Source organism: Mus caroli, chromosome 10 (assembly GCF_900094665.2).
Source record: "Mus caroli chromosome 10, CAROLI_EIJ_v1.1, whole genome shotgun sequence".
Taxonomy (NCBI): domain Eukaryota; kingdom Metazoa; phylum Chordata; class Mammalia; order Rodentia; family Muridae; genus Mus; species Mus caroli.
The window spans coordinates 21222533-21248480 of NC_034579.1; the positions used below are offsets into that span (position 1 = coordinate 21222533).

General features: G+C 42.8%; 1 protein-coding gene across 4 annotated transcripts in view; it reads right to left on the minus strand.

Moving 5' to 3' along the window:
* Positions 1 to 25948, minus strand: part of Akap7 (A-kinase anchoring protein 7) — a 121307-nt gene that overhangs the window by 46352 nt on the left and 49007 nt on the right. For all 4 annotated transcript variants that reach the window (XR_003837806.1, XM_021174351.2, XM_021174352.2 and 1 more), the window contains exons 6-7: positions 23365 to 23477; positions 4086 to 4233 (exon numbers count right to left, since the gene is read on the minus strand). Coding sequence is in view for 3 of the 4 variants with exons in the window: in XM_021174351.2 (XP_021030010.1) it covers positions 4086 to 4233; positions 23365 to 23477 (261 nt within the window). In the remaining variant the exon portion in view is untranslated. The remainder of the gene's footprint in view (positions 1 to 4085; positions 4234 to 23364; positions 23478 to 25948) is intronic.

A 25948-nucleotide genomic window follows, 5' to 3' on the forward strand; every position in this document is an offset into this window, starting at 1 on the left:
CCACACACACCCCAAAATTATTGTTTCTACCTCTGCTTTGAGAAGTCATAAGTAAATACGCTGCTCTGGGAATAAGACATCTAGACCTTTCCATTTCACCACTGCTTCCTATAAAGTATGTCTCACTTGAAAGTAAACCAGTATTTGAAAACCCTAAACTGCTCATCAGCCTTCCAAAGGGGTCAATTACATTCCCTAAGGAGATAGAAATGGAAAACAGATGCCTGAGCACTACTAAAATGCCTAACTCAAGACAAGTGCCCACACAGTCCTAGGGGTTCTGGGCTATATTCTCATTCCTGGCTACATCAGGAAAACTGGGTTCCTTTTTCTAGATTCAAATTTTAGCTGCTAAATGACGTTAGGTTTCCAAGGGGCTCAATGATAGATAGTATATTGCCATCTCAAGTTTTACTTATGAGACATCTCAAATGTGTCTTTTCTAATGTTTGAAAACATTCCCTGTACTCTGTGGGAGAAAGCTGTAAACCTACGGGGACTATGGATAAGGCAGAGTGCAGAATGTTCTTCTCATAGGGCGGCCTTCTAGAAAGAACTGCATAAACTATGAAAACTGAATACACTTGAAAACAAAGACAGAGAGGCTGGGCAGTGGTGGTATATACCTTTAATCCCAGCACTTGGGAGGCAGAGGCAGGTGGATTTCTGAGTTCAAGGCCAGCCTGGTCTACAGAGTGAGTTCCAGGACAGCCAGATCTATACAGAGAAACCCTGTCTCAAAAGACAAGAAAGAAAGAAAGAAAGAAAGAAAGAAAGAAAGAAAGAAAGAAAGAAAGAAAGAAAGAAAGAAAGAAAGAAAAAAGAAAGGAAGGAAGAGAGAGAGAGAGAGAGACTGGGAATGGCCTAACATATCGACCTAACCACAGATGATAAGACATGACACCAGATGTATTCACTCACTTAGTTTATATTCACTTAAGTGAACTATAAACATCAGTTTTTGCCAGGCGGTGGTGGCACATGCCTTTAATCCCAGCACTTGGGAGGCAGAGGCAGGTGGATTTCTGAGTTCGAGACCAGCCTGGTCTACAAAGTGAGTTCCAGGACAGCTAGGGCTATACAGAAAAACCCTGTCTCAAAAAAACAAAAACAAAAACAGTTTTTAAAAATAAAAAGTACTTTATTAGCACTACTCGAGCTCAAATGCTATGAGCCCTCTGGTACTCTACACAGATCTTTGGCATTTCCTTTCATCCTCAAGACAAAGTCTCACTGCCTGGGTGGGACAACAGTACATTTTCTCAAATTCCTCTAACACTTACTCCATGGGAAGACACAGAGAAGAAATGACTGCAGTGAGAATGTACAGTGGGCAGGGCGAATACTCAGACACACTTGAGTGAGCCTGCTACTCCATGCAGGAAATGAAGGTCGTTCGAAGGACACTGGAACCATACAGCCACATTGGGAGTGTTCACAAGAAGGCAGAAATCTGAAGTTTGTAATATAAAATCATCCCACATTGGTGAGCATATCCATTCCCACTGTGGTAAGAAGGAGACAACAGGGATGGAGGAAAGCTTGCTGTAACTCACAGCTGGGGCTACACTCCCTACACAGGAAGGCTGGCAGCAGAGCATGGCTATGGGGGCTTGCTCATATTCCTACACATCGGGAAGCAGAGATCCTCAAATTCCATCCCTAGCAATCTACCTTCTCCATCCAGGCCAGTGGTTCTCAAAACAGTGGGTCATGATTCCTTAGGGGTCTAACCACCCTTTCATGGGGTGGGGGGCACTCAAGACCATCAGAAAACATAGGCTTTTACATTATGATTCATAATAAATAGTAGCAGAATTGCAGTAGTAAATAATTTCATGGTGGTGGGGGCTCACCACAACATGAGGAACTGAATTAAGGGTCACAGCAATAGGAAGGATGAAAGCCACTGTCCAAAAGGTCACATAGTGTTCCCAAGTGGTGCCACCAGCTGGGGATCAGGTATTCAAACACACACACACACACACACACACACACACACACACACACACACCAATAAGAGACTTTTTATCTTCAAACCATAATAAGTGCTCAAATTATGAAACAAATCATCAAAGCTCTTTGTTGATCAAATACAGAATGTAGGGCTGCCAATGTGTAATCTCTAGTACACACTTACCAAGCTGGATGAATAGCCAAAGATATTTAGCGCAATAATATACTCCTAAAATCAAACCCCTGCTTCACGGTTTTAATGCCCAGATTTCCATGCTAATCTTTATCTGAATAGCAATGATGCTACAGAGATGCATAGCAGATATGGGCTGGGAAGATGTAAGTGTGCTAAGTAGCAAGTATGAAGACCTTACTTCCATCTCCCAACACCCACCAGAAAGCCAGACGTGGTGGAGAGCTACGGAAGGAGACACAGGAGGATCCAGGTGGGTCGCTCAGCAGCCACTCTACAACCAGTGAGCTCCAGCCTCACACTGCCTCAAAAACAGGGTGGAGAGTAACAGAGGAGAGACCCAGGCCTCTATGCAGGCATTGACGCAAAGAAAGGGGGACAACTCCAGTTTAGATTAAACTTAATTATAATAAATTACGTTAGAAGGAGGCATCATTTTAAAAGTCATATTGTCTTAATTAAACGAGATAGGTAGAAAAAATAAAGTATCCGTAATAAGCAAAATACAGTTTAAATGTTAAATGGTACAAAAAAAATCAGAATTGTTCGGGGCAGGATGAAACGTTCACTCTGCAGTAGAAGATGGAGGATGGATGAACACTCTCTACAGTGGAGGATATGTGATGACCAGCCTGCAAAAGAACAGGAATGCAGAAAACCTGCTGGAGCTGGTAGAACAGAGCCCCCTGCTGGCCACTGATGGGATGTACACAATAGGTTTTATAATGCAAATCTCAGGCTCTTCAGTAAAGTCCGACCTTTTCTTCGTCTTAACCAGCTGGAAGCGAATGAAGCACCGCACCCGCTTTTGAGGTTGCTCTAACCTAGTTACAGTGGAACCTGGAAAACTCGCCAAAATCCACACTGCACAGTGGATCTGCATCGCCCCTCTGTGCGAAAGTCAGCTGAACCTGACAGAAGAGGGCCCCTGCTCCGGTTCTGAAAGCCTGAACATCCTCCTTGAAATAGGAGGAGGGTTTTCAGATGTGAAACTCAAAACTCAAACTCCACTTTAAATCTTCAGTTTAAAACGGACCTTTGGGGTGATGATGTCTGTCACACTCTGTAATGAGGATTCGAAAATAAAATCGCCCCTTGAACATTTTTTTTTAAAAACCTTCGATAAACTTCAGTTATAGGATGGTTCTTTTAGGATACAAATAGATCCTTTTAATTGAGATGGTGAGAAATTACTTTGGCCGAAGAACTTGAAATATTTACAAATGTATATATATCTTCATGTTACTTCAAAGGCATGTAAATCAGGTTGACTTCAAGTTCACTTCTTGGCAGTGGTGTCTCACTAGAAACAGTACAGCTGAGTCCCACAGAGCAGGCTCCTGTGAAACGTACCCACCTTCCAGAAGGCAGGCGATGGCAGCTGCCTGCTTAAGGAAAGTTCCTTCCTGTGTACACTTTCCTCCTGGGAACTAACAAGTTGGTCTCATGACCCTGCAGGAGCCTTCACGCATGAGCACCGAGCCATCTCTGTGTGGGTCTTGGCTTCCCCTCAAGTATGTTTTCTTTATAGAAGCAACAAAGTCTTGACTGTCACAGGCCACCTATACTTCCTCTTCCCGTAGTGAAATTTCCGGAGCCAGTCACCAGCCATTATTAATAGCAGCTACCATGCTAAGGCCAGATGGGGAGCAGTGTGGCCATGTGATGCTCCCTGAAGAATGTGTTTTCTTTATGTCCATGAAATAAAATTAAACTGAAACAAATTTCCATGGGCATCTCAAGACCTAAGAAGCCGAGAGAAAAGTTCTCTCCACTTTTACCGCTGTGGTACTACAAAACAGCAACAACCACAAAACAAACAAACAAAACCTGCGGTGTTTTGAAAAGTACACAAGTAACCTGAAATATTTATTTTAGAAGTGATGTCAAGAAATAATGAATAACTGTACTGAACGATGTTCTCAACGGAACTCACCGATCACGATCGAAGACTCACAGTGGTAATAACCATTGCTCTGTTTTTTCTTCAGCATGGAGCAGAGATCTATCTGGTACAATAGTTCTTCTCCAAATCTGTGGTTGATAAATTGTTCATACAATCCAGGCTCGATTTTTCTCACTCCCTTGAAAGGACAAAACAAATCCATGTCAGGCACTCATCGCACTGGGCAGCCAGATCATATGTCTATCAATCTCTCAGAACCTGATAGTACATTTTGGATTCAGAACTGCCTCCCAGCACTTGAAAATAGATGCCACAAAACTGTTGGGGTTTTTGTTTGGTTTTGGTTTTGGTTTAAGTCTCCATGCCGGGGGAGGGCTGTATTTAAAGCCATCAATTAAGAGTGCTAATCTGATGTGGTGCACTTGAAACTCAGTATATCTTTAAGCATCAGAACTGAGAAACCATGAGATGAGACAGATCAGGGGCAGAGTAACCATTTGCACCATGGACTGGTGCTTTTGAAGCACTGCAGATCTGTATTTCATAGGGAGGGGAACCTTCTGATAGTACACAGGGCAGGGAGACCAGTGGTTCTTCTGCATCTTTCTCCATCTGCCTCTCCTGGTTTCCTGTACAGCAAGGGCAGCAGATGCTGACGACTGTAGCGAGGTCCTCTTGGTGCTACTGTAACCTCCCAGCAGGAAATATCATCCCCTCTCCTCAATACAACAGTGTCCTGACACTGCAACCTCAAGAGTCCCAAGACACAGACTCTGATTTTACTTTTTCTATTAATTTTGACTTTCTACTAATACAATTTCCCCTATTAATAATAAAGATTTCTAGAAATTCTCTATGAGGACAGGAGACATGTGGTCTTGTTCTATTTCAGTTGCCCTATGCAAATGAAAGTCAGTTTTTAATTTTCACATGAATATGGTTTTAGCCTCAGTGCTTCCTAAAAACCAGTTCCATTATTTCAGTAAATTTACCACATCAATATTAATATACAGATTGCAAGATGCTTTCATTTCTACATGCTCCACTGTATGAAGTATCATGTTATTTATCTAGTAGGCTGTTGCCCTTGATAGTTAATAGTATAGTAAGAAATACTTGTGTTGCGCGTTTAACTGCTCCCTGCCTCCTCTCCCCCCACTTACAGCCCTTCTCAACTCAGTTTGAGAATTCTATTATACCTGCAAAGGCTGAACACTTTGGGATATCCCTGACAAAAATCTAACACCCCTTCATAATAAAAGTCCCAGGTCGATTTGGGATACAAGGAATACATGTCAGCATAACAGGGATGATTTACAGCAAGCCCACAGCCAACATCAATGTAAAGGAAAAGAGGGAATAAGAGAATGCTGTCTGTTCTCTCCATACTTATTCAATATAGTACTTCAAGTCTTCCCTAAAGCAATAAGACAACTGAAGAAGATCAAGAGAGTATATATACATGGGAAGGGAAGAAGTCCAGGTATCTTTAGTTGCCGATGGTACGATAGTATTATACATAAATGACCCTAAAAATTCTACCAGAAAGCTCTATAGGGCTGATAAACACGTTCAGAAAACAGCAGGATACAAAAATCAATACACAAAAATCAGTAGCCTTCCTATATATGAATGACCAACAAACTGAGAAAGAATTCAGGGAAACAACTCTCATAATAGTCTCAAAAATAATAAAATATTTTTGGGTAATTCTAGCCAGGAAGGTGAAAGACTTGATTAATATAAAATAATATATATATAATATATATAAATATATATATATATATAACTGAAAACAGCAGAGAAAGACATTTAAGAGGATATCAGTAGATGGAGACACCTTCATGTGCTGGTAAGATTACTATAGTAAAAATGGCCATTGTGAGAGGCCGGGTGTGGGGGCACACCTTTAATCCTTTAATCCCAGCACTTGGGAGGCAGAGGCAGGTGAATTTTTGAGTTCAAGGCCAGCCTGGTCTACAAAGTGAGTTCCAGGACAGCCAGGGCTACACAGAGAAACCCTGTCTTGAAAAACAAAAACAAACGAACAAAAACCAAAAAGAGAAAAGCAAGACCTCAGTTTGCTTTTGCTTTGATCATTGTCTTCGTGTTCATTTGTGGGCGTGTTGTTGTTCAGTTCTCTTTGAATCTCACTGTGTATGTTCTTAGCTATCCTGAAACTCTCATGTAGACTAGGCAGGTCTCGAACTCAGAGTTATCAGCCTGCCTCTGCTTCCTCGCTTAAGAGTGTGTATGTATGTCATCACAGCCAGCTTCAACCTCTTTCATGTTTTCTTTCAGTCATCTCTGAGAGTTTTGGGAAGCAGCTTGTTCAGACCCTACTCATAAAGATCTTAGGCAAAGGAACAGCAAGGGGTCCTCAGGCTGCTGCTGCGGCAATGCTGCAATGCTCTAAGCAGGCAAAATTGAGCATCTGAGGGTCTCCAGTTTGAGGTCGAGGCAATAGTTACAAGTGGGGGAAAATATTGTGAACAGAGGACAAGACCCCACAGCAAGGAAAAGAATATTCTTACTTCCCAGCACTAAGAGATTGAGGCAGGAGGGTTGTCTAGAGGTGGTCGACACTTGGCCAACATACTTTCAAGTTAGCCTAGGCTACAGTGTGAGACCCAGCCTCTGAGAGTGGTTTAAAAGGTTGGAGATAGGGGGTTAGATTCCTGAAGTAGTTGGTACAGTTACTGAGAGAGAGAGAGAGGATCAGATATGGGATCACTGAAAGACTAAGTAAATATACAACTGTTTTCCTGATCATTCACTGCTAGACTCTCAGAGTCAACAAGTCCTCAGGCTAAAGATCCAGGTTATGAAGGGACTCTGGCTAACCCGCATGTGGGCACGGTTCTGGCAAAACCATTCCCCCTGCCTTGCTAAACAAAACAAAACAAAAACAAAATACATTGTTACATTTCTAAAGCTAGCCAACGTGGTCTATTCCCTTATTTGGCCACTTCCTCCTTCTAAGGCTGACCACCAAGGTATGGCTATCAAAGTATTGAAGTCCAGCAATCAAAAGGCCCCCTTTAGTTTACCTAATTAGCATACCCGATCAAAATGAAACACCTCATCCTAACCCTGGTTTCCCCCTTTACCGTCATAACTCCATTTGTCTATGGGCCACATCTGTCTGTCTCCTCTCTATCCAGAGTCCTTTGTCCTCCAGGATAAACACCCTTGCCCCTTTTGTCTCCTCTCCTTTGTTCCCTTCCTCTTTTTCCTGGTCCTCTATCTCCTGTCTTTGTCCCTTATTACCTGCCCTTTGTCACTCTAGGGCAAATAATTTTCTTTTGTGCTGAGCACTTGGTCTGGAGCAGGGGGCAGGGGCGGGTGGTCCTGAGCTAATACTGATCAGTTACAGGTCACATAAAAATTGGCCCCCGCCGTAGATTCATGAGCACCTGCCTCCAAAGTCAAGAAGTCTCAAAACTAACTAATAGAAGCTGAAGAGGTGCTTTAGCCTGACTGCTCATGTAGAGGACCCCTGTGCAGTTGGCTTGAAACAGCCTGTAACTCCAGTTTCTGGGGGCTCTGACATCTTTGGTCTCTGGAGGCACCTTCACATGCTTGCACATGCCTGCACAAAGATACATATAATTTAAAAATAGAAAATGCCAGGTGGTGGTGGTGCCCACCTTTAATCCCGGCACTTGGGTGGCAGAGGCAGGTGGATTTCTGAGTTCGAGGCCAGCCTGGTCTACAAAGTGAGTTCCAGGACAGCCAGGGCTATACAGAGAAATCCTGTCTCAAAAAAAAAAAAAAAAAGAAAAGAAAAAGAAAAAGAAAATATTTTAAAGTTATCTTTTATTTGGTTGGGTTTTTGGCTCATGACACNAAAGAAAGAAAGAAAGAAAGAAAGAAAGAAAAAATGGCCATTGTACAAAAAGGAACCTACAGATTCAATGCAATCCCCATCAAAAGCCCAACACAGTTCTTTACAGAATTTGAAAGGACAATTCCCAGCTTCATATGGAAATACAACCCCCTACTCTAAGATACTAAATCCCAAGCAAATAAAGAACTGCTGGGGGTATCACTATTCCCAATTTCAAGTTGTACTCCAGAACTATGGTAATAAAATCATCATGGTATTGGCATAGAAGCAGATATGTGAGCAATGGAATTCAATTTAAGACCCAGAAATAAGTTCACACCTATGGGCACCTGGTTTTTGATAAAGAAGCCAAAAATACATAGTGAAAAGAAAAAAAAGTCAGATTGGTCGGATTGGTTGTTTGCATGTAGAATGCAAATTGATAAATTGTTATCACCCTGCACAAAACTCAACTCCAAATGGATCAAAGAGTTCAACATAAAACCAGATACACTGAAGCTGACAGGAGAGGACGTGAGGAGTAGTCGGCCACACACCAGCACACAGCTTTCTTTCTCATCAGAACACCAATAGTACAGGATCAATGACAATAAGTGGAGCCTCATAATACTAAAAAGTTGTTGTGTGGCAATGGACGCCATCCAACAAAGCAGCACACAGGCTACAGAATGGGAAATTGTTTTAATTAACTACACACCTGATAGAAGGACAATATGAGTTATATGAAGAACCCAAAAAATTAGATGTAAGAAAACAGCCCAATTAAAAATGGGGTACATATCTAAACAGAGAATTTTCAAAAGAGAAATGACAGATGGCCAAGAAACACTTTGAGAAATGTTCAACACCCTTAAGGCATCAGGGAACTACAATTCAAAACTCCTTTGAGATTTCACCCTATACCAGTCAGAACGGCCAAGAGAGAGCTCTGACAGCTCCTGCTGGCGAGGAAGTGGAGAATGGGGACCACTCATCCATTGTTGGTGGGAGTGCACGCTTGTGCAGCCACTGTGTAAATCAATGTTGGGGCTCCTCGGGAAGCTGGGTATAAATGTGTCCCTTAGGCAAATACTCAAAGGACACGACAGAGCCACCTGATCAACCCTGTTCACTGCCACAGTGTTCACAGCAGCCAGAAATGGAAACAGCCTAGATGTCCATCAATGGATGCGTGGATAAATAAAACATGGCACATTTACACCAAAAACTCTTACTCAACTATTTTTTTAATGGCATCATGAAATTTGCAGGTAAGTGGATGGAACTAGAAAAGATCATCCTGAGTGAGGTCACCCAAACCATATAAAGTAACATCTGGTCAGAGGCCAGTCTATGGAAAACAATTATGGTATATTAGCTTATATAGATTGTGTAGATTTTAGTTGGTAAGTCTTTAATAAGCAAGCTGCAATCCATATAACCACAGAGGCTACAGAAAGAGTGAGGGACCTGGGGTGGGGAGAGAACAGTTCTCCCGAAGATGGGGAAATGAACAGTTATGGATGGAGGAGGGTAGGGGTAACTGGAATGAACGGGAGGATCAAACAGTAAGGGTGAGGGAGATGGGGTTAAAAGAGATACAGATAAAACTCAAGGCCATTCGAAAAATCGTATGCAACCTAATGCAGTAGAAGCTTTCTAAAATATATACATGTATGAAGGCTACCTAAAGGAAATGGCTTAATAACAAAGGAGATGGGCCCCAACTGGATAATTCTCACCTCCAAATGAACTTTCTACTATAGGAAATGAGTCATAGCTAATTGAGTTGCTGGCCATATGGATCCCATTGGGAACTCCCAAAAGACTCAGTGTACTGCCAGGGCTATTGGTTGTTCTCCACACAGTGAGAGCAAGGCTCTGTTGCTGCAGACAACATGTACAACTCACTAAACATGGAGAAGTAGAGCTGGTGCCTAACAGAAGCCCTCACGCCTACTGACTAGTTCATGTTCACAGTTCAGGAAGGTGCTCTGCACATTACCAAAGGAGAAAGTTAAATACCAACCCAGCTACAAACTCTTTAATCTACAGTGGTGTCCTGCCTGCAAGATGTGATAGTGCTGTGGTGGCACTGGGCCTGTGGGAGTGACCAGCAGTATATAGTGACATTTAAGACATACCCTGTGAGACGGAGCCTATCTCCAACATTACCTGGAAATCAGATAGGCCAGGGACCTAGGGAAAAATCAAATGTTACTGTTCTGCCAAAGCAGCAGTCCTCAACATGTGCATCTCCACCTCTGTGGGATAGCAGATATCCTGCATGCAGGCGTTTGCACTATAATTCATGACAGCAGCAAAATTACAGTTATGAAGTAGCAATAACTTTATGGTCGGGGTCACTATAACATGAGGAACTATCCAAGAGTTGCAGTGTTGGGAAGGTTAAGAACCACTGTGCTAAAGGCACACGCAGCAATAAAATAACTCCTAGCAACATTCTGCTAGACTCATAGGTCAGTGCCTTGCTCAGTGCTCAGCCATCATGAGAATCTTCCTCCTGCAGTCGATGGGAACAAATACAGCTGGAAAATGTGTGGAGTGAGAGACCTTGGCACCCTCAGTACTAAACAGGATGTCTCTGTCAAATCCCTCCCCTCAGGGCTCAGGTAACCCTGCAGAAAGAGTGGTAGAGCCAGAGGGAATGGAGAACAGACTGGAAAGACCGCTAGACCCAACAGGATGTGTTTTGTGTCTATCGGGTTTATGATGTTCTTTAGTGCCAGACTCTCCTTTACTTCTTCCAGTTGATCTTTGTAGAGGCTAGATTCAGGCAGAGCACTGTGGGGGTTGATGTGTGGTTTTAGAGCCAATAGAGGTTTTGTTTGCTAGCTTTTAAATAAAACCGGGTGTCTAATATTTTTTAAAAAGTTCTGAGAAAATAACAATGATTTTACTTGTCTTCTAAATGCTTTTCTTTCTCTATGTGTGTATGCATTCATGCATGGCTGTATTTGTGCATGCATATGTATGCGTTTATGCATGTGTGTGTGTGTGCATGTGTGCCCATGTCGTTTTATTCTCATTTAACTTATTTAGTTAGTTATTTAGTAAGTTACTTGGATGGGGCATGGCTCAGTGCATATTTGGAGATCAGAGGACAGCTCAGAGGGAACGGGTCCCCTCCTCCCCATGTGGAACCTGGAGATTGAACTTAAGTTTTCAGGCTTTTCAGAAAGCACCTTTACTCACCAACTCACCTCAGCAGCCCCAAAGAAATGAGAGAGATACAAGAACGCCTGCAAACCCACCTCCTCAGCTCATGAATTGTAGTAAATGACAAATGCCAACTATTTTACAAAAATTCTGCACAGCTGACTTCTAATGTTCACCCTAGGTGTTGACTTTGATTAGTAAGTAAAACAAAAATTCTGTAACTCAGACCATACAGAAAGTGCACTTAGAAAGGCATGAGACCTTGGGAGAGTCTGAAGCTCTGTCTCCTGGTCAAAATTAAAAAAAAAAAAATTAATAAAGAATCTAAACATAGGTGAGAATTGCTTAATCTTAAATTTACTGGGAGGCCGGCATCATCTTTGCTCTCTGGATAATGTGCTGGGTATGGGTAGCCCATCTCTTTTCTCATAAACCTGAATTCATATCACCATCCAGCTCTGGCAACTGATGGGTTTTTGTAATAATAAAGGGACTGGTGTGTGCTATATAGGAAGACCCTGTCTCAAAAACTAAATAAATAAGAAACAAAAAGTCCTCATTCTGAGAAAATTGGTGCCTATATTAAAGTCAGATATTGCTTGAGGCAAGGCTAAGAAAGGTCCTATTTTTGAAAGGAATGTATAGGATTGCCAAGATAGCCTCAGACGTATCCCCGCTCAAGGTTATGGCTTCGAGTGCACGTTCGTGACTGGGGGTGATGGCACTGGACTGGCACTGTTCAGGCTCAGGACTTCCAATGACTCCCAAATTTGTCACAGGCCAGCTCTGCCCTTCCTAGTGTGTCCTACTGTTTAAAGGTAGAAGGTATTAACATGCCAGGAAAGCTCAAAAAGAAGCCTCAAATTGTTAAACCTGGGGAAACACAGCCTACAATAAAATCTAAGAGAGCTGAGATTGCTTTGAGCGTAGAGAAACTCTACAAGGGGTATGTCTGACAATGCTGTGCTAAGAACACTACAAACTCGGTGTCTGAAGCATGCAGGATGTTGGTCTAATATCCCATATGAAGGTTATTTTCCCTGGAAATTAACAAGGACGGCATACGGTTCAAGGGCTTCAGATATACAACTGTGCTCAGTTTATCACATTCGTCATGCATGATGACACTGAAAGAAGAGGCTAAATATAGATGGTTACTGTTTACATGTATGAAGTTGTCAAAATAAAAATCATTCTAAGTAAAATGCAGGATATTAAACTCTGAAGCAATTCCCTCGTGGAAATAAGTATCAAACAGAAGGCTCCAAGGTTGTCTTAATTATTAGAGATGACTCAAGAGTCACTGCCTTTTGGCACCCTTTCAGCCCCAGAAATGATCAGGGTTGGTCAAGGCCATCTGTCAGCCCTTGGGGCGTGGCCATGAAGCTCTGAGCTGTTTCACTCGACTGTACCTTGGCACCCAAACAGCCAACTCCTCAAAAATGCCGCCACAAGAGCCTTCCCGTATATTTAGAATTGTCTGATGGTGGAAATCTAAATGATAAGTAATGGAGATTATTTACTCTGGAAGCACTTACAGCATCATTCACATCAACTCAATGATATACATAATTTAAAATGTGCCCAAGGTTGTTCAGACTTCCATTACTGAGCATCCAAATCTATCTTTAATGCGGTGAGAGATGTGGCATAAGAAAACTCACACAGTAGCTCACAACAGATGTAGCATCTTATTTGTTATAATAATCACAATTTACATAAACAAATAAAAAGAAAGAATTGTCCTACTGACAATAAGCTTAGTTTTCAGGATCTCTGCTATTTTTTAATTCCCAGATACAATTAGTTTTTTAAAGAAATATGTGAGACAACTCAAGAAATCCCTGCAACAATGACCTAAAACCAATGTTAAAGATGTATTAAGAGCTGAACCAAACTAGACTAACCTTTTGGACATCGGCTAGTTAAAAAGCAATGATAACTTCTTTACTGGAGTGGTAGAAGGCTGTTCTTCAGTGGTGTGTTAAAACTTTTTAAATTACTTTAAAATCACTATTCTTATTAAAAATTTTCCTATTGGTACTCAAAATTACATTTAAAAGAAAATTGGAATCAGCATAGAGATGTGAGAAAAACGTCAGTTTGAAATTCCCCATCACTCCAGCCCTCTTACTGTAACTATAATTTCTGGAGTTTACACACGTGGTTGCATCCGCACCATGATAGGAAACATTTATCCCTGGTGAGCTACAGGCTGCCTCAGCTTTTCTCAGTCAGAACAACTGTGCAAAGTCAGGCCCACCCCAGCTTGCTTATGGCTGACACAAGCTTTCATGGTCCCACCTACTGGCTCAGGAACAGTCAGGGTTCACAGCCCAGCAAACAACAGCACGCTGGCCCGAGACCTCTATGTGCATACAGGAATTGGCTCTCATTCCCTGTGACTAGGGAAGAGAGACTGCAAGAATGCCTAGGGGCTGGGGACATGGATCAGCAGTTAAGGGCACTCGTTTCTCTTCCAGACGACCCAAGTTTGGGTCCCATGTGTGCTGGCTCACAACCTCTTGTAACTACAGCCCAAGGGATTTGCTCCCTTCTGGCTGCTGTAGACAGCCACACAAATGTGACATTCATTCACATAGGCACACATAAATAAAATAATAAAATAATTAATAAATATAAATAAAAACAAATATTTTAAAAGAACTCACAGAAGTTACTTAAACACAGAAAAAATATGCAAATGACTCAATTCATTTAAAAAGCCCCTTTCTTACTATAAATAGTAAGAAAGTATAAGTCTCAAATGCTAGCAGAAATTGTCTGAGTTCTAGGACAATGGTTTCCTGAACACATAATGGTTCTTTATTCTGTATTTTAATCTAGAATGTTTCCATAGTCCTGTATGGGATGTTTCAAGTATACCTTCTCCATGGTCCCTCTATTTATTAACTTGCCTCCAGCACTCTGGCCTTGTCTGATCTTGTGACTTTAAAGAAACACAGAACGTCTTTACCTACATTATATGCCATACTCTGCTTTCAGGGAGTAGCAAACAGAAACAAAGCTGCTCTTGGCACTTTTCTTTCTCTCCGTCCTGACACTTGAGAGGAGTCCAGTGCTCCTTGATGACATCAAGTGGCAAAGAAGACAGTCACTGAGATAAAGCCCTAAAGGACAAGCCACTTCACAACATCCCCAGGAGGACCATAGTTGCTGGGCCCAACGCTTCTTTCCAAGTGTTGCTGGCATCGCATCAAGCAGAATGAAAGGTGTTTGGCTTTAGCTTATAAACACTCTAACTGGGGCTCTTTTATACAGACCTGGTCATGTTAATCACAAGGTTCACAGGTCACTGGGACATGGGTTCTCATAGCTGCAGCCACAATATGATCCGTGACAGAACACTGAGGTGCCTGAATTTCCTACCCATTTCTCACGCATGCTCACGCTTCGTCCATTAAGCCAGCCTCGGTTTCTCCTTCAGAAAGCTTATCAAATCTATCAGGAGAGACTGTGTACTGGGCCAGACAATCCCGATTGAGCTTGCATGTGGCTTTGTAAATGAAGGGAAAAAGTAGGGGCCCTATAGCAGAGGCATCCAAGAATGACACCCCACCCCCGCCCCACAGAAGAACTGGAATCTCCACTCTCTGGGGTCAAGATCCAGCTGTTCATGGGCCAGAGTGGCCCTGTGGTTGCTGGAATAGAAACAAGAGTCAGCCTATTCCCTACCTCACATCTGTTTTCCCGAGGTTTTGCTCTTTGGCACATGTTCTCCTGAACTGAACTTAACAATTCATTTCTAAACACTAAGGATAATTATCCCTACATCGGAAGTTCTCAACGCAGACTTTAGACTTACAGCCTGACCTAATGTTTCTGTCTTCCAATGCAATAACTTCCCCAGCTAACCACCACTTTCTTTAAAAACATCCAGTGATTAATGTAAGCAAATAATTGATATATTAAAAAAGAAAAAGCTCAGGGCATGGAAAGATAATGATGCTGATCTCTGGAGGACTATTTAGAAATAAGGCCATGCAAAAAATCCCGACACATCAATTTTACCTGCCATTGTCACAATGGCCTTCATATCACAGCTTTCTGTATGGTGATACAAATGCATCCTGCAATGTATAGTCAGAAGTTCAGAGCACAGGACCATAACACCCAAATTAGATTCTCTACAGACTAATCTTCAGACCTATCATACACAGCACAGACACACTCCGAACAATGAATGGCCAGGGTACAGAGACTGTAGAGCCCAATGAGTTAAGAAAGTAGAGACAAATAGTTTAAGTATACCTACAGACATCACTTTTTTCTTTTTCAAGAAAGTGGCAAGGCATTCTGCAACAATCCTGTGTACAGGCTCAGTGTGCCCTCCTCGTCCCTGCTCGGGAACTATCAGTTTCCTGGACTGGCACTGGCCACCCTTCTGCCTTCCCGTCGCCTCCCATCAACAGCCTTCTCAGCATAACACTGGCTTCCACCAATACATCTGTCCTGATTCTGCAGAGGACTTCCAGCTGTGCACATCATCAAATGTTCAAATCACAACATCCTGGACATCATCAGCAATCTGGCCTTTCAGAGGGATGCTCTCAGCGAGTGATGTGAGCTGGAGATGCCGGTACACGCTGGATGTCAGGGAGGCACACATGTGCCTTGCTCATCTGCCTGTACTTTCTCTCCAAGGACCAGACCAGCAAGTTTCTCTGACACTCACCACTAAGCACAAACAGCAGGGCTCTCTTCTATTCTATGATGTTTGAGCTCAGAGATTCCCAGAAAACCTCTCAGCCTATTCTCCATCCAAGCTCAGACTATTAGAAAAAAATCTAAAACTAACCACAGGCAAAGGCTAGCTGACTCATGGCAAAAATCTGTGGGGGAGATTTGCTTTTTGACATCGCCTTCTTCTTTAACAGTGTTCGTTTCCTTTCCTGTGGTGGGTGCATTCTTTGTGGCATGAGGTTTCCTTCTCTGCGGACTCCATGGAAACTATACTGAACTCCAGAATTAATGCCAATTAACCTCTCCTAAAACTCAAATTAAAACTAATTTCCACTCCTAGTTACATTATTTCTGCTTTTGATTTTTTTTCCAATTGGTTTAGGCTGTCCTGGGGCTCAGTGACTAGTCAGTCTAGCCCAACTGGTATATTTCAAACCAGTGAGAGGCTGTCTCAAAGGAGGTGGGCAACACTCCTAAGGCTATCACCCAAGGTTATACTCTGGTCTTCATATGTGTGTACACAAAAGTGCATCTTCGCCCCATATACACGCACAAACACACATGCACACAAGCTATATAGTTTGAGTGAGAATAGTCCCAACGGGCTCCTACGAGTCAGATCAACTTTGTTTAATATATCATTGTTGCTATCTGCTCTGTCATGTAATTCTTGGAACCCTGAAGACATTCTGAGAGAATTTTTTCAAAAAAAAAAATGCCAACCGTTGCTTTAAATCTCACTCCGTTCTTGTATTTACTGCTAGGTTAATTGTGTCATTTCTCTCTAAGTCAATCAGGACCAATACGAGGTCAATGAAGCAGGAAGATATCTGTGTGTTCCTGTGGTGATCAAACTAGCCCCGCTTTAAATTACTATGTTTCCATGGTGATCAGGCTCCACCCTGTTTTAAGTTACTCCACATTGTATAAAACAGTGATTTTTTTTTCCAGCCCAGGGTGACTCCATTTTACAAGCAGCATTTTACAGACACCAACACCTATCCAGTACCACCCACTCACTGATAAACAACGTGGTCTTGAAAGTAAAAAGGCATCCCCTACAAGCTTAGTTACATAAATTGGGGCCAGATAAGCACATGGACATATTAAAGACATATCAGAAAAACAAGCCAGGAATTTATCAAACATACCACACCCTCACCCAGACCTCATCAAAAGATCTAAGGCTGAGCCTCCACTCAAGTTGGCAGTGACTAATGGGCAAAGAACTCCCAGCTGTCCTCCAGGCCACCCAGCAGCTCAGTCCTACACTGCTGTTCATCTCCCATGCAGACCAATCCTGCCCTTCACCTCTGCAGTCTCCCGGGTCCTACATCTCATCCTTGCAGCTCGCCTCGGTCCCGACACCCAGCTCACGCATGACTCTACACCCTAGCTCGGAGTTTCCAACTAGGTTCATCAATCAGATCACGAAAGTGGCCCTCTGCCTCGGTATCAGCTCCCGGCTTCTCCAGTTAAGGGCCTCGGTGAACTCCGTGAACCCTTTTCTGTCATCTTTAACTCTTGTATCTATTTCCATAACCTACATATATAGATGTAGATGCACAGATATAATTTGAAGTGTCTGACTAAAGTGTTAATGACAGTAATTAAGATGGAGTTAAAACCAGTTTTCCAACAGCCAGGTGCCAGGGGAACTTGGTATCATGTGACAAACCTCAGCCAATGAAACCTGCAAAGCCCGTGGGTTGTTGCTTTTTAATAAATTCTGATATTGTAGAAACAGACGAGCTCTCAACAGTTCAGATTGTTAAAGATGTTCACAGTGCAGAGACAGCCAGTCTACACTCGGGTAGGTTCACCTTTTCAGGTGCCATCTCCAATCTTTAGACAGGTGCACTCTTGGCTCGGCTTTTATCAATAGATGGAAACTGACCACACAAGAGCCCAACATGTAAGTGGTGTGCTCGATGGTATGCGGTCAGATGGCAGGGAGGGCATTTCAGAAGAAATCCATCTGACGTCCTTGAATGTTTAGAGTTAAAAGGCCATCAAGACAAAAAGGGATTTGCTTTAATGTACCTTATAATGTAAAAGTGACTCAGAACGGACTATGAACTATACATAGTTAGGCCACTAGCACTGGAGTGAATGCTAGCAGTAAAGCTTAGCAAAGTTAGTCTGCTCTTAGAATCTCAGGAATGGGCTCTCCCCTCTTGTTCCACAGACGGTTATAAAACAGCACGTGTCTGGTCTTCTGGGAACTGGGTGGAGGCTGTGGTAGACTGTCTCTATATTTTCTGATACAGAACTTTCTCCTCTTTCTCTGCTACAGTTCTGTGAAGCTTCCTCATTCTGTCTGCCATATCAGAAACTCTACCCTTACCCATGAGTCCACCAATTATAGCTGTAGGGGCTGCTTCCTTTTCTAAAAGTGATACCCCTGAGATGAATCTCCTCCTTGGCCCCTCCCACACCCTTTTTGCCTTCTTCCTCTGCAGTGAAAATCTGGAGCGACCCCCATCTTCCACCCACAGGGCTGCTTCCCCACCCAGAGGCTTTTCATGCAGTCCTGCTATCCTAGCCTGTTCTGACCAGACTTGCACATAACTTGGTATCTATAACAACTTTCCAGTTTTACCTAGGATGCCGAGTATGTACTGGCATGGCAGCACACACCTAAAACTCTGGCACTGGGTGGGGCAGAGTTCCTTATAAGTTTGAAGCTAGCCTGGTCTACACAGTGATTCTCAGCCAGTCAGGATTAGCAATGAGATCCTGTGACAAAGCCACAAAAAGATTGTATGCCACAAAAATGGTTGTATGCACCATTTCCCTATTGTTGTCATAGTTGTGTGTATTGTCAGGTTTCTAAACTGCCACCACCTTTCTAGAAGAACCTGAGGACATTCCCTCTGTCACTGTCCTTCCACACATACAAGGAAGCCAGCTGGAGGTTCAAACCAAAACGAAAACCTCTCTCTATAAAATGAACTCAGACTATTGATTAAAATTCTTACCATGTAGAGATTTCAGGACAGGAACAAAGAATGCTTGCCCCGTGATTAAACACAGAAGACACTATGTGATTTTTCTTGGGTTATAAAACAAGACAATTCATGTCACTTCAATTTTATTACAGAGATTCCCCCTCAGAGAGCAGTTGCTTTGGTGTCCCCTTATATGTGGTGTAAAGAGAGCCACCATTGGGCTGGGGCTGGACCTTGGTGGGTTGACTGCTCGCAGTGTGCACAGACTCCATTCACAATGATAATGAGATATTTTATGCCCCACCCACCCAAAAAAAACCCTGTTACAGCTCAGACTGTGAATTTTCCTTTAACTTTAACATGGATAATAGCTTTGGGGGTCATTAAAAGATGGCAAAGACTACACAAAAGAAGGAAACCTAATCTCTAGGGTTGTGTCTCCTACAATTACCAGTAGGTGTACTGTCTATCCTGCTGCCTTACAAGCAAGCTTGCCTCTGCTAATCTACAGCCCTTCTCTGCCTAGCACACTACTTAAAACACACACACACAGTCATCAATCCCAACAATACCACCACCAGTGTCTTGGGGATACTTCAGTATCACACCCAAAATTAGTTCCAAATGTCCTTCTAGCATGTCAAGCCAAAATATAAAAGATATGTCCTGGTGAGGTGGCTCAAGGCCACTTGCTGCTAAGCCTGATCACCTGAGTAGTTAGCTACCTGGAACTCACGTGGTGGAAAGAGAGGACAGACTCCTGTAAGTTGTCCTCTGATCTTCATATGTGTGTGTACACCATGACATTCATGTACTTACCTACACATGTGCACACACACAAACAAGTATAATAAAAAAAACAATTTTTTTGTGTTTTTTTCAAGGCAGGGTTTCTCTGTAGCCCTGGCTGTCCTGGATAAAGCCTTAAGTTTCTCTTAGACACTAATGAGTACCCTCCAAGGTGATAGAAAGCTTACATCCTCGAAAACCAGTGGCTTCCCTCACTCCTGACTTATCATCTGACCTGCCCATAACCACTTCTTACTAAACTCAGTCACCAAGGCCATCTTCCATTGGAACCCAGCAAATATTAGCCAAGTGAGAATCTTTGATATGCCGAAGGGAGTTCATGAATCTAGGGATACTGAGGTCGCCATCAGAAAGACCCCTGGCTAAGAGAGCACTGGGAAGCCGCTCTTCACCTCTGAAAGACATTAACAGACACAGTAAATGTTGTGCAAAGCAACCTCCCAAACTTCATGACAGATCTCTAGTGATGGTGCACATTCTAAATCTCATTTACTTCCTTATACTGTTATAGTGTCCTTATATACACATGCTGAAATCATTGGTATACTTTACATGGCCAACTTAAACGTCCCTCTACCATAGTCATCATTCCTAACCGTTCTCTAGTATTGCTAATGTTTGCATGGACATCTTCATGCACAAAGAACTTCCTTATTAAGATTATTTATGATAATATCAGCAACAAAGGCATCTTGGTTAAAGAATACACATTTATATTTCATCTTACATGTGTGAGTCTTTTATCTTCACGTACAGGTGTGCACCAAGTGTATGCCTGGAGTCTCTGGAGGTTCAGAAGAGGACAGCAGATCTCCTGGAACTGGAGTTTCAGATGTTATGAGCCACCATGTGTGCTAGGGACTGGACCTGAGTCCTCTGCAAGAGCAACAAATGCTCCCAACTGCTGGGCCATCTCTCCAGCCTCAGTAATATACCTTTTTGCAATGTTTTTCAATGCTGGATACATGGTTGACAACTTAAAGAGCTGTTCCAATTCTACAAGCCACTGTTTATAATCTTTGCTGTCCCTGTACCAAGAACTGATTTAACAAATGTTGATCTCAAATACTGTGATTGGCACTAGAGGTATTAGAGGCACTCGACTGTTCTAAAAAAGGTCAATCTAGGCTATCCTGAGAGCACTAGACCTCAGATTCTACATCAAAAATTAGTTCTCTAAGATGATGGCAAAGAACTGCTGACACGGCATTACATTACTGCCCAGGAGGAGGTGTCCAATGGGAAGCGGCAGGCCAGGCAGCTGGAGGGGTGGAAGGTGGAAGGTGGAAGGATCTAAACAAGCAGTCAGAAGCCCCACCTCGTTGTGGTAACTCTCCAATCTACATATGCTCTGGCAATGAAAACACAACTCAGTTAATATGAACACATGCTGTATGCCTAGATTGGAGAGATCTACCACTACACTACCATCTTCCACATCTATGAGACCCCTTAGAACTTGCGGTTTTTCCAGGCCATGTGCTCCTGCTCCACTTATCTTCTTCCTCCTCCTCTGCATCCTCTCCCTCTTCCATTTTCTCCTTCTTCTCTCTACTCACCTTCCACTCCAACTTCCCTTTTACCTGCCCAATCCTCAGCTCTCCTTTATTTTACAAATTAAGGTGGAAGCAGGTTTACAGGAAATCACATGTGTGCTGACTCATGCCTGGTTCACAACCACTCACAGGAGAACAGAATTGACATCAAATATAATTAGCCCCAGGGCTATCCACAACAGCACCTTTTATGTAAACTTTCAGTTCTCTGTGGTCAACCACACTTTAAAAGTATTGAATAGAAAATTTGAGAAATAGCTTCCCTGGTGATCTACACCCACAATTCTGGGAGGCAGAGGAGGAGGAGGACCATGAATTGAAGGCCAGCCTGGGCAACTTAAGAAGGCCTCATCATAAAAGGAGGCTGACAGTGGGCACTAGAACCCAGTGAAAGATATTCCAGAGAGAGAGAATGCACCAGTCTTCAATTATGTACCTTTTTGAGCAGCATGAGACCCTCTTTTACCCTGCTCCACCCAGACTGGGAATCAACCCTTTACCAACGGAGTCACACTATCTACAGGGAGCTCCCCGTAGCCACTCACTCATCACATCTGAGATCAGACCGGTTGTCTCGGCATCACAGAATTTAAGTAATTCTTACATTTACATAATAAAGGCCCCAAAGTGCACAGTGCTGATGCTGGCCTTTGATGTATCAAGATAAACCCCTCTGAGTGAGTAAGCACACATGTGGGAAAAAGAACACATACAGTGATGAGTGGTATCTGTGCTGTCAAGCACTTACTGGGGGCCTTGTTACATCTCCTCCATGGAGAACAGAGAGGATGCGGGAATTTGTTCTCCGTAGATTCAGCCTTCTAATCTACACAGAATGCAACCTGGTTTCAAGTTCATACATCACTCAAGCAGAAACCTTCCATCTTGATTACGAGTCTAGGTCTAAGCAACCATCCCCAGCACGTAATAGCTATCAAATCATGGCTTGTAATAGATGCTCCCCATCTTTATAAATGAACTTGTGTGAACTGCAGTTGGCCGGTGAGAGGGAAGAACATGAGACTGAAAATAGACGCAGAGACAGGAATTAGAACTCCAGGATGCAACCTCGCTTAAAGCATTTAAACCTGAGCGCCCGATCCCTTCCCTCTGGGGGAGACGAGGGAGTCGATTCTAAGCAGCTAACTGCCAAGAAACCACATGCAGACAGTCTGAAAGGCTGAGATCCAGAACCTGGGCAATTAAACATCCATTTGGTGAACGTCGCTGGGTGCTCCCATTGCAAGTTAATATCATAAAGACAAAGCAGCATTTATAATAGGGGAATTACCTTCACAACCGAGTTTTCACTCTGGGGTTAAGTGGGAAACCACTTGGAAGACGACGATCCATTGACAGCAAAACAAGAAAGATAGTGAGTGAGAAGCAGTCTATAGGCTCTGCGGGCTGTCACTCAGGGCTGCAAAGACTAGTACTTACATAGTCATTTTACCTAACGAATTTTTGTAATCATGCCTCACGGTCACGTTAATCAATTGTTCACATAACTATCAACAATAGGCAAGATATCTTTTTAAGGGCGTCTTTAACAACAGTTTGTAGACAGCACATAAGCACAGGATGGATCACCCAAACCCATGCTTAAAGAACAAAAAACGGTTCTGAGGACAGAACATGCTAAACTTGGCCGGGCGGGATGGGGCGGGGGAGGGGGTGGGGGTGGGGGGAGGTTGCTACTTACTAATAAGCATGACCTTCTTCATAAAGCTGCAAACAAGCCTTAACAAGGGCAGAGAGAATGCGGGGCAGGGAGTAGACACTGGTCTGTACACTCATCTCAGAAATTCTGCTATAACAGAAACCAGCTGGTGAGTTAAATTGAGTAAGAAACCCCTGGGCTAAAGCGCGAGACTGTCTTCCTCAGCTTGGGCTTGAACCGCAGACTGCAGTGAGCAGCAGGTGAATAGAGGCCAGCTAGCATGGTTGGAAACGCCCCTAGAGCTGAAGGAGGCAGAAGACCTAACCAAGAAGGTGGCACGAGTGACCTCTGGCGCCATCTAGAGGTTTCTCCTGGGAGGAGTCGCAAAAGAAGCCGCAGCAATCAGAGGTGTCACTGTGCACCTAACCACGCAGCAAACGAGCTCTAACAACTTCCTATGAGATCTTCGACACTCTTGGGTTAGAACTGAATTGACCTAGGGTCCCAGGAACAAGAAGGTTAGGGCGCCAAAAAATACAAACTATCATTTACACCCCCAGCCACGCTGCAGCCTGCTGTGCCCTGCAAACCAAGGCCAGCGTTTCATACGAGCACCCACCTTCTTCCTGAGCATCGGTGCTTTGGACAGCTTCATAAAGGTCAGGTGGGGCTTAAAAGTTCTGCTTTCTCCAGCTAGGATGCCTTTTTCCCGAAATGTTCTTTTCGCAGTCTCTGAAGAAGATAAAAAGAACGCAAAAATGCTACTGTAACAATTATCTTTAGTTATTAAGAGGCTGATTCAAGAGATGACTAACTGTATTATAAGGAAGATCATATTATGGTTTCCAATTTGCATTTTATGGGTTGTGTGTGTGTGTTTCTTGTGCTTTTTTGTATTCGTTTTTGTTTGTTTTATTCTGGTTATCTTGTTTTATTTGCCTGTGTGTTTCCTAATGAGAGAGAGAAAGGTAGGGAGGATCTGGGAGAAGATGAGGAGGGGAAAACATAATCAGAATTTATTGCATAAAATATTCAATTAAAAATAATCATCCTCTCCAACATGTGTTATCACCTGAGGTTTTGATCTTAGCCATTCTGATTGGTGTAAGGCCGTGCGTGGTAGTGGCAAGCTCCTGCAGGAACCTCACAAGAAGTTCCTTGTGAAACTCTTGGGCACGTTTCTCTCAATGGAAGCATTATCACAAGTTGAGCTCAATGACACTATGTAAGGTGAACCAATGCATGCATGCGTGTTGTTGGTAAAGAATAACGAGGTGGAGCAGACCGAACCAGTGCTCAGCGCTCCTCTCCCACTGTCTGTGGGGTCATATTTATACTCCTTCATCCCAGGTCCTTCCACGTGTTAGCTATGTCAAAAATCCTTTCACCTGTGTCTGCTTCAGGAAGGTAGCCTTTCACCCGTGTGCCCCAGCAAACCATCACTTGACATAACTAACTTTCCAAAGAAACTACAAGTTTCCAGTTCAATAAAACACGCACTGGCAGCCAAGCCTTTTGATTGCTCGAGTTTAAAACCTTGGATGTACAGAGGAGAACCCTCCAAATGGAGCCCAGAAAATTTCCAGGGTGAGGGAAAAACAAAAAAACAAAAGGAGAGACCAAGACAGCAGACTTTAGAGAGCAGAGCACTCCGGCGTGAGACCCACACTGAGGCCAAACTGCAGGGATCTGCAGAGCATCCCCCAGGGATCCAGGGCTGATGTTACCATAGGGCTGAATCCTCCTGGAGGGAGGAGGCACCTGAGCCAGTCTTTGCTATCTGACTAGATCCCCACATGTATATAACAATCAAGCACATCTTTCAATCTACCAGTTTCGTTTGATTTTAACACAGCTCCTCTCACAACTCTCTGGGTCAGAAATCTTTGATGACTTTTATTCACCATGCTCCTACATACCTGTCACAGGGCACATTTAATTTTCATTAGAGCATCTTCTCTATACAGTTTATTTTCTAGGTGTATAGAAATGGGGAAGGAAATGTTCTCCTTCTGAGAGGTATTTCTTAATGACTTTGTTTAGTAGGAGAATAATCTATTGCTTAGCCTGGGTACTGGATGGTCATTATACATGTGTTGCTTTCGAGATAAAAAAATCTCCCCTCATGTAAAAATTATATGGATTTTTCATCTGCACTCAATCTTATTCTGGAGGGAAGCTCATGAATAATTAAAGAGGCTGTCAATTCTTCCTAGAAAGACAGAAATTCCTTCACACACTAAATCGAAAAATCACACAACAAATACATCAGGCACCCTTCAAATGACAATGTGGTGTGCTTCCCAAATAATATGATTTATCTGGCAGATGCAAAGGAAAGGAGTTGCCTGAGGAACAACTCATTGGAATGTGTTTTATGGGGCAGCAAGACGTCTCAGTGAACCTGAACATAGACAAGTGGAGTTCAAACCCTGAGACTCATATGGTGAAAAAGCCTCCTATGGGTTGTCTTATACACACACACACACACACGTAATCAAATGTGTAAATACATTTTTATAATACTAGAAGCCCACGCTGAACACTGAAACAATTTAATAAGCAACACTTCGATGAACCTAACAAAAACAGCTTTATCTTTTTGTTTTAGATTTTACATATTTATATAGATCTTACTAAAATGAATCCTTTAAAAGTGTGGCAGCAGTAAATTCATACTTAAAAATAAAGAAGTCACTAAACATTGTTTCAAAGTAAACTATTAAACTGATTTTAACAGAATCCTATTTTTCTAACTGCATACTCATTTTTCCAAACCAACGAGGTTTCCCTTTCTTATCTAATATTTCCTCAAACTCTGATGCTGTTTCTACAACAGCACCATAATTGGGACTCTAGGAATTAGGGTCCCTGACAGAAATGCCACAGTAAGAATAAAAGCAGCCCACACCAATAGCCAAAGCATCAGGAAAACAACTCCTTTCCAGGAAAGAGCGACCTCTGTCGTCCCTCGGCTGATAAACTGACACAGAGCGCACTACCTAGCTTTTCTTGTATATTTTCTATATTTTATAACACTGCTATGAGGAAGCAGACCGGACAAAGATTTCTCTAACTACAACTTTGAGGAAAGACTGTAAATACGTTCATTTTTATACACATGCCCTTAAGCACGTGCATATGTGCCTATAGGTACGCACATGATGCAGACACACACACATAATGTGTTTTCCTCTTTTTTT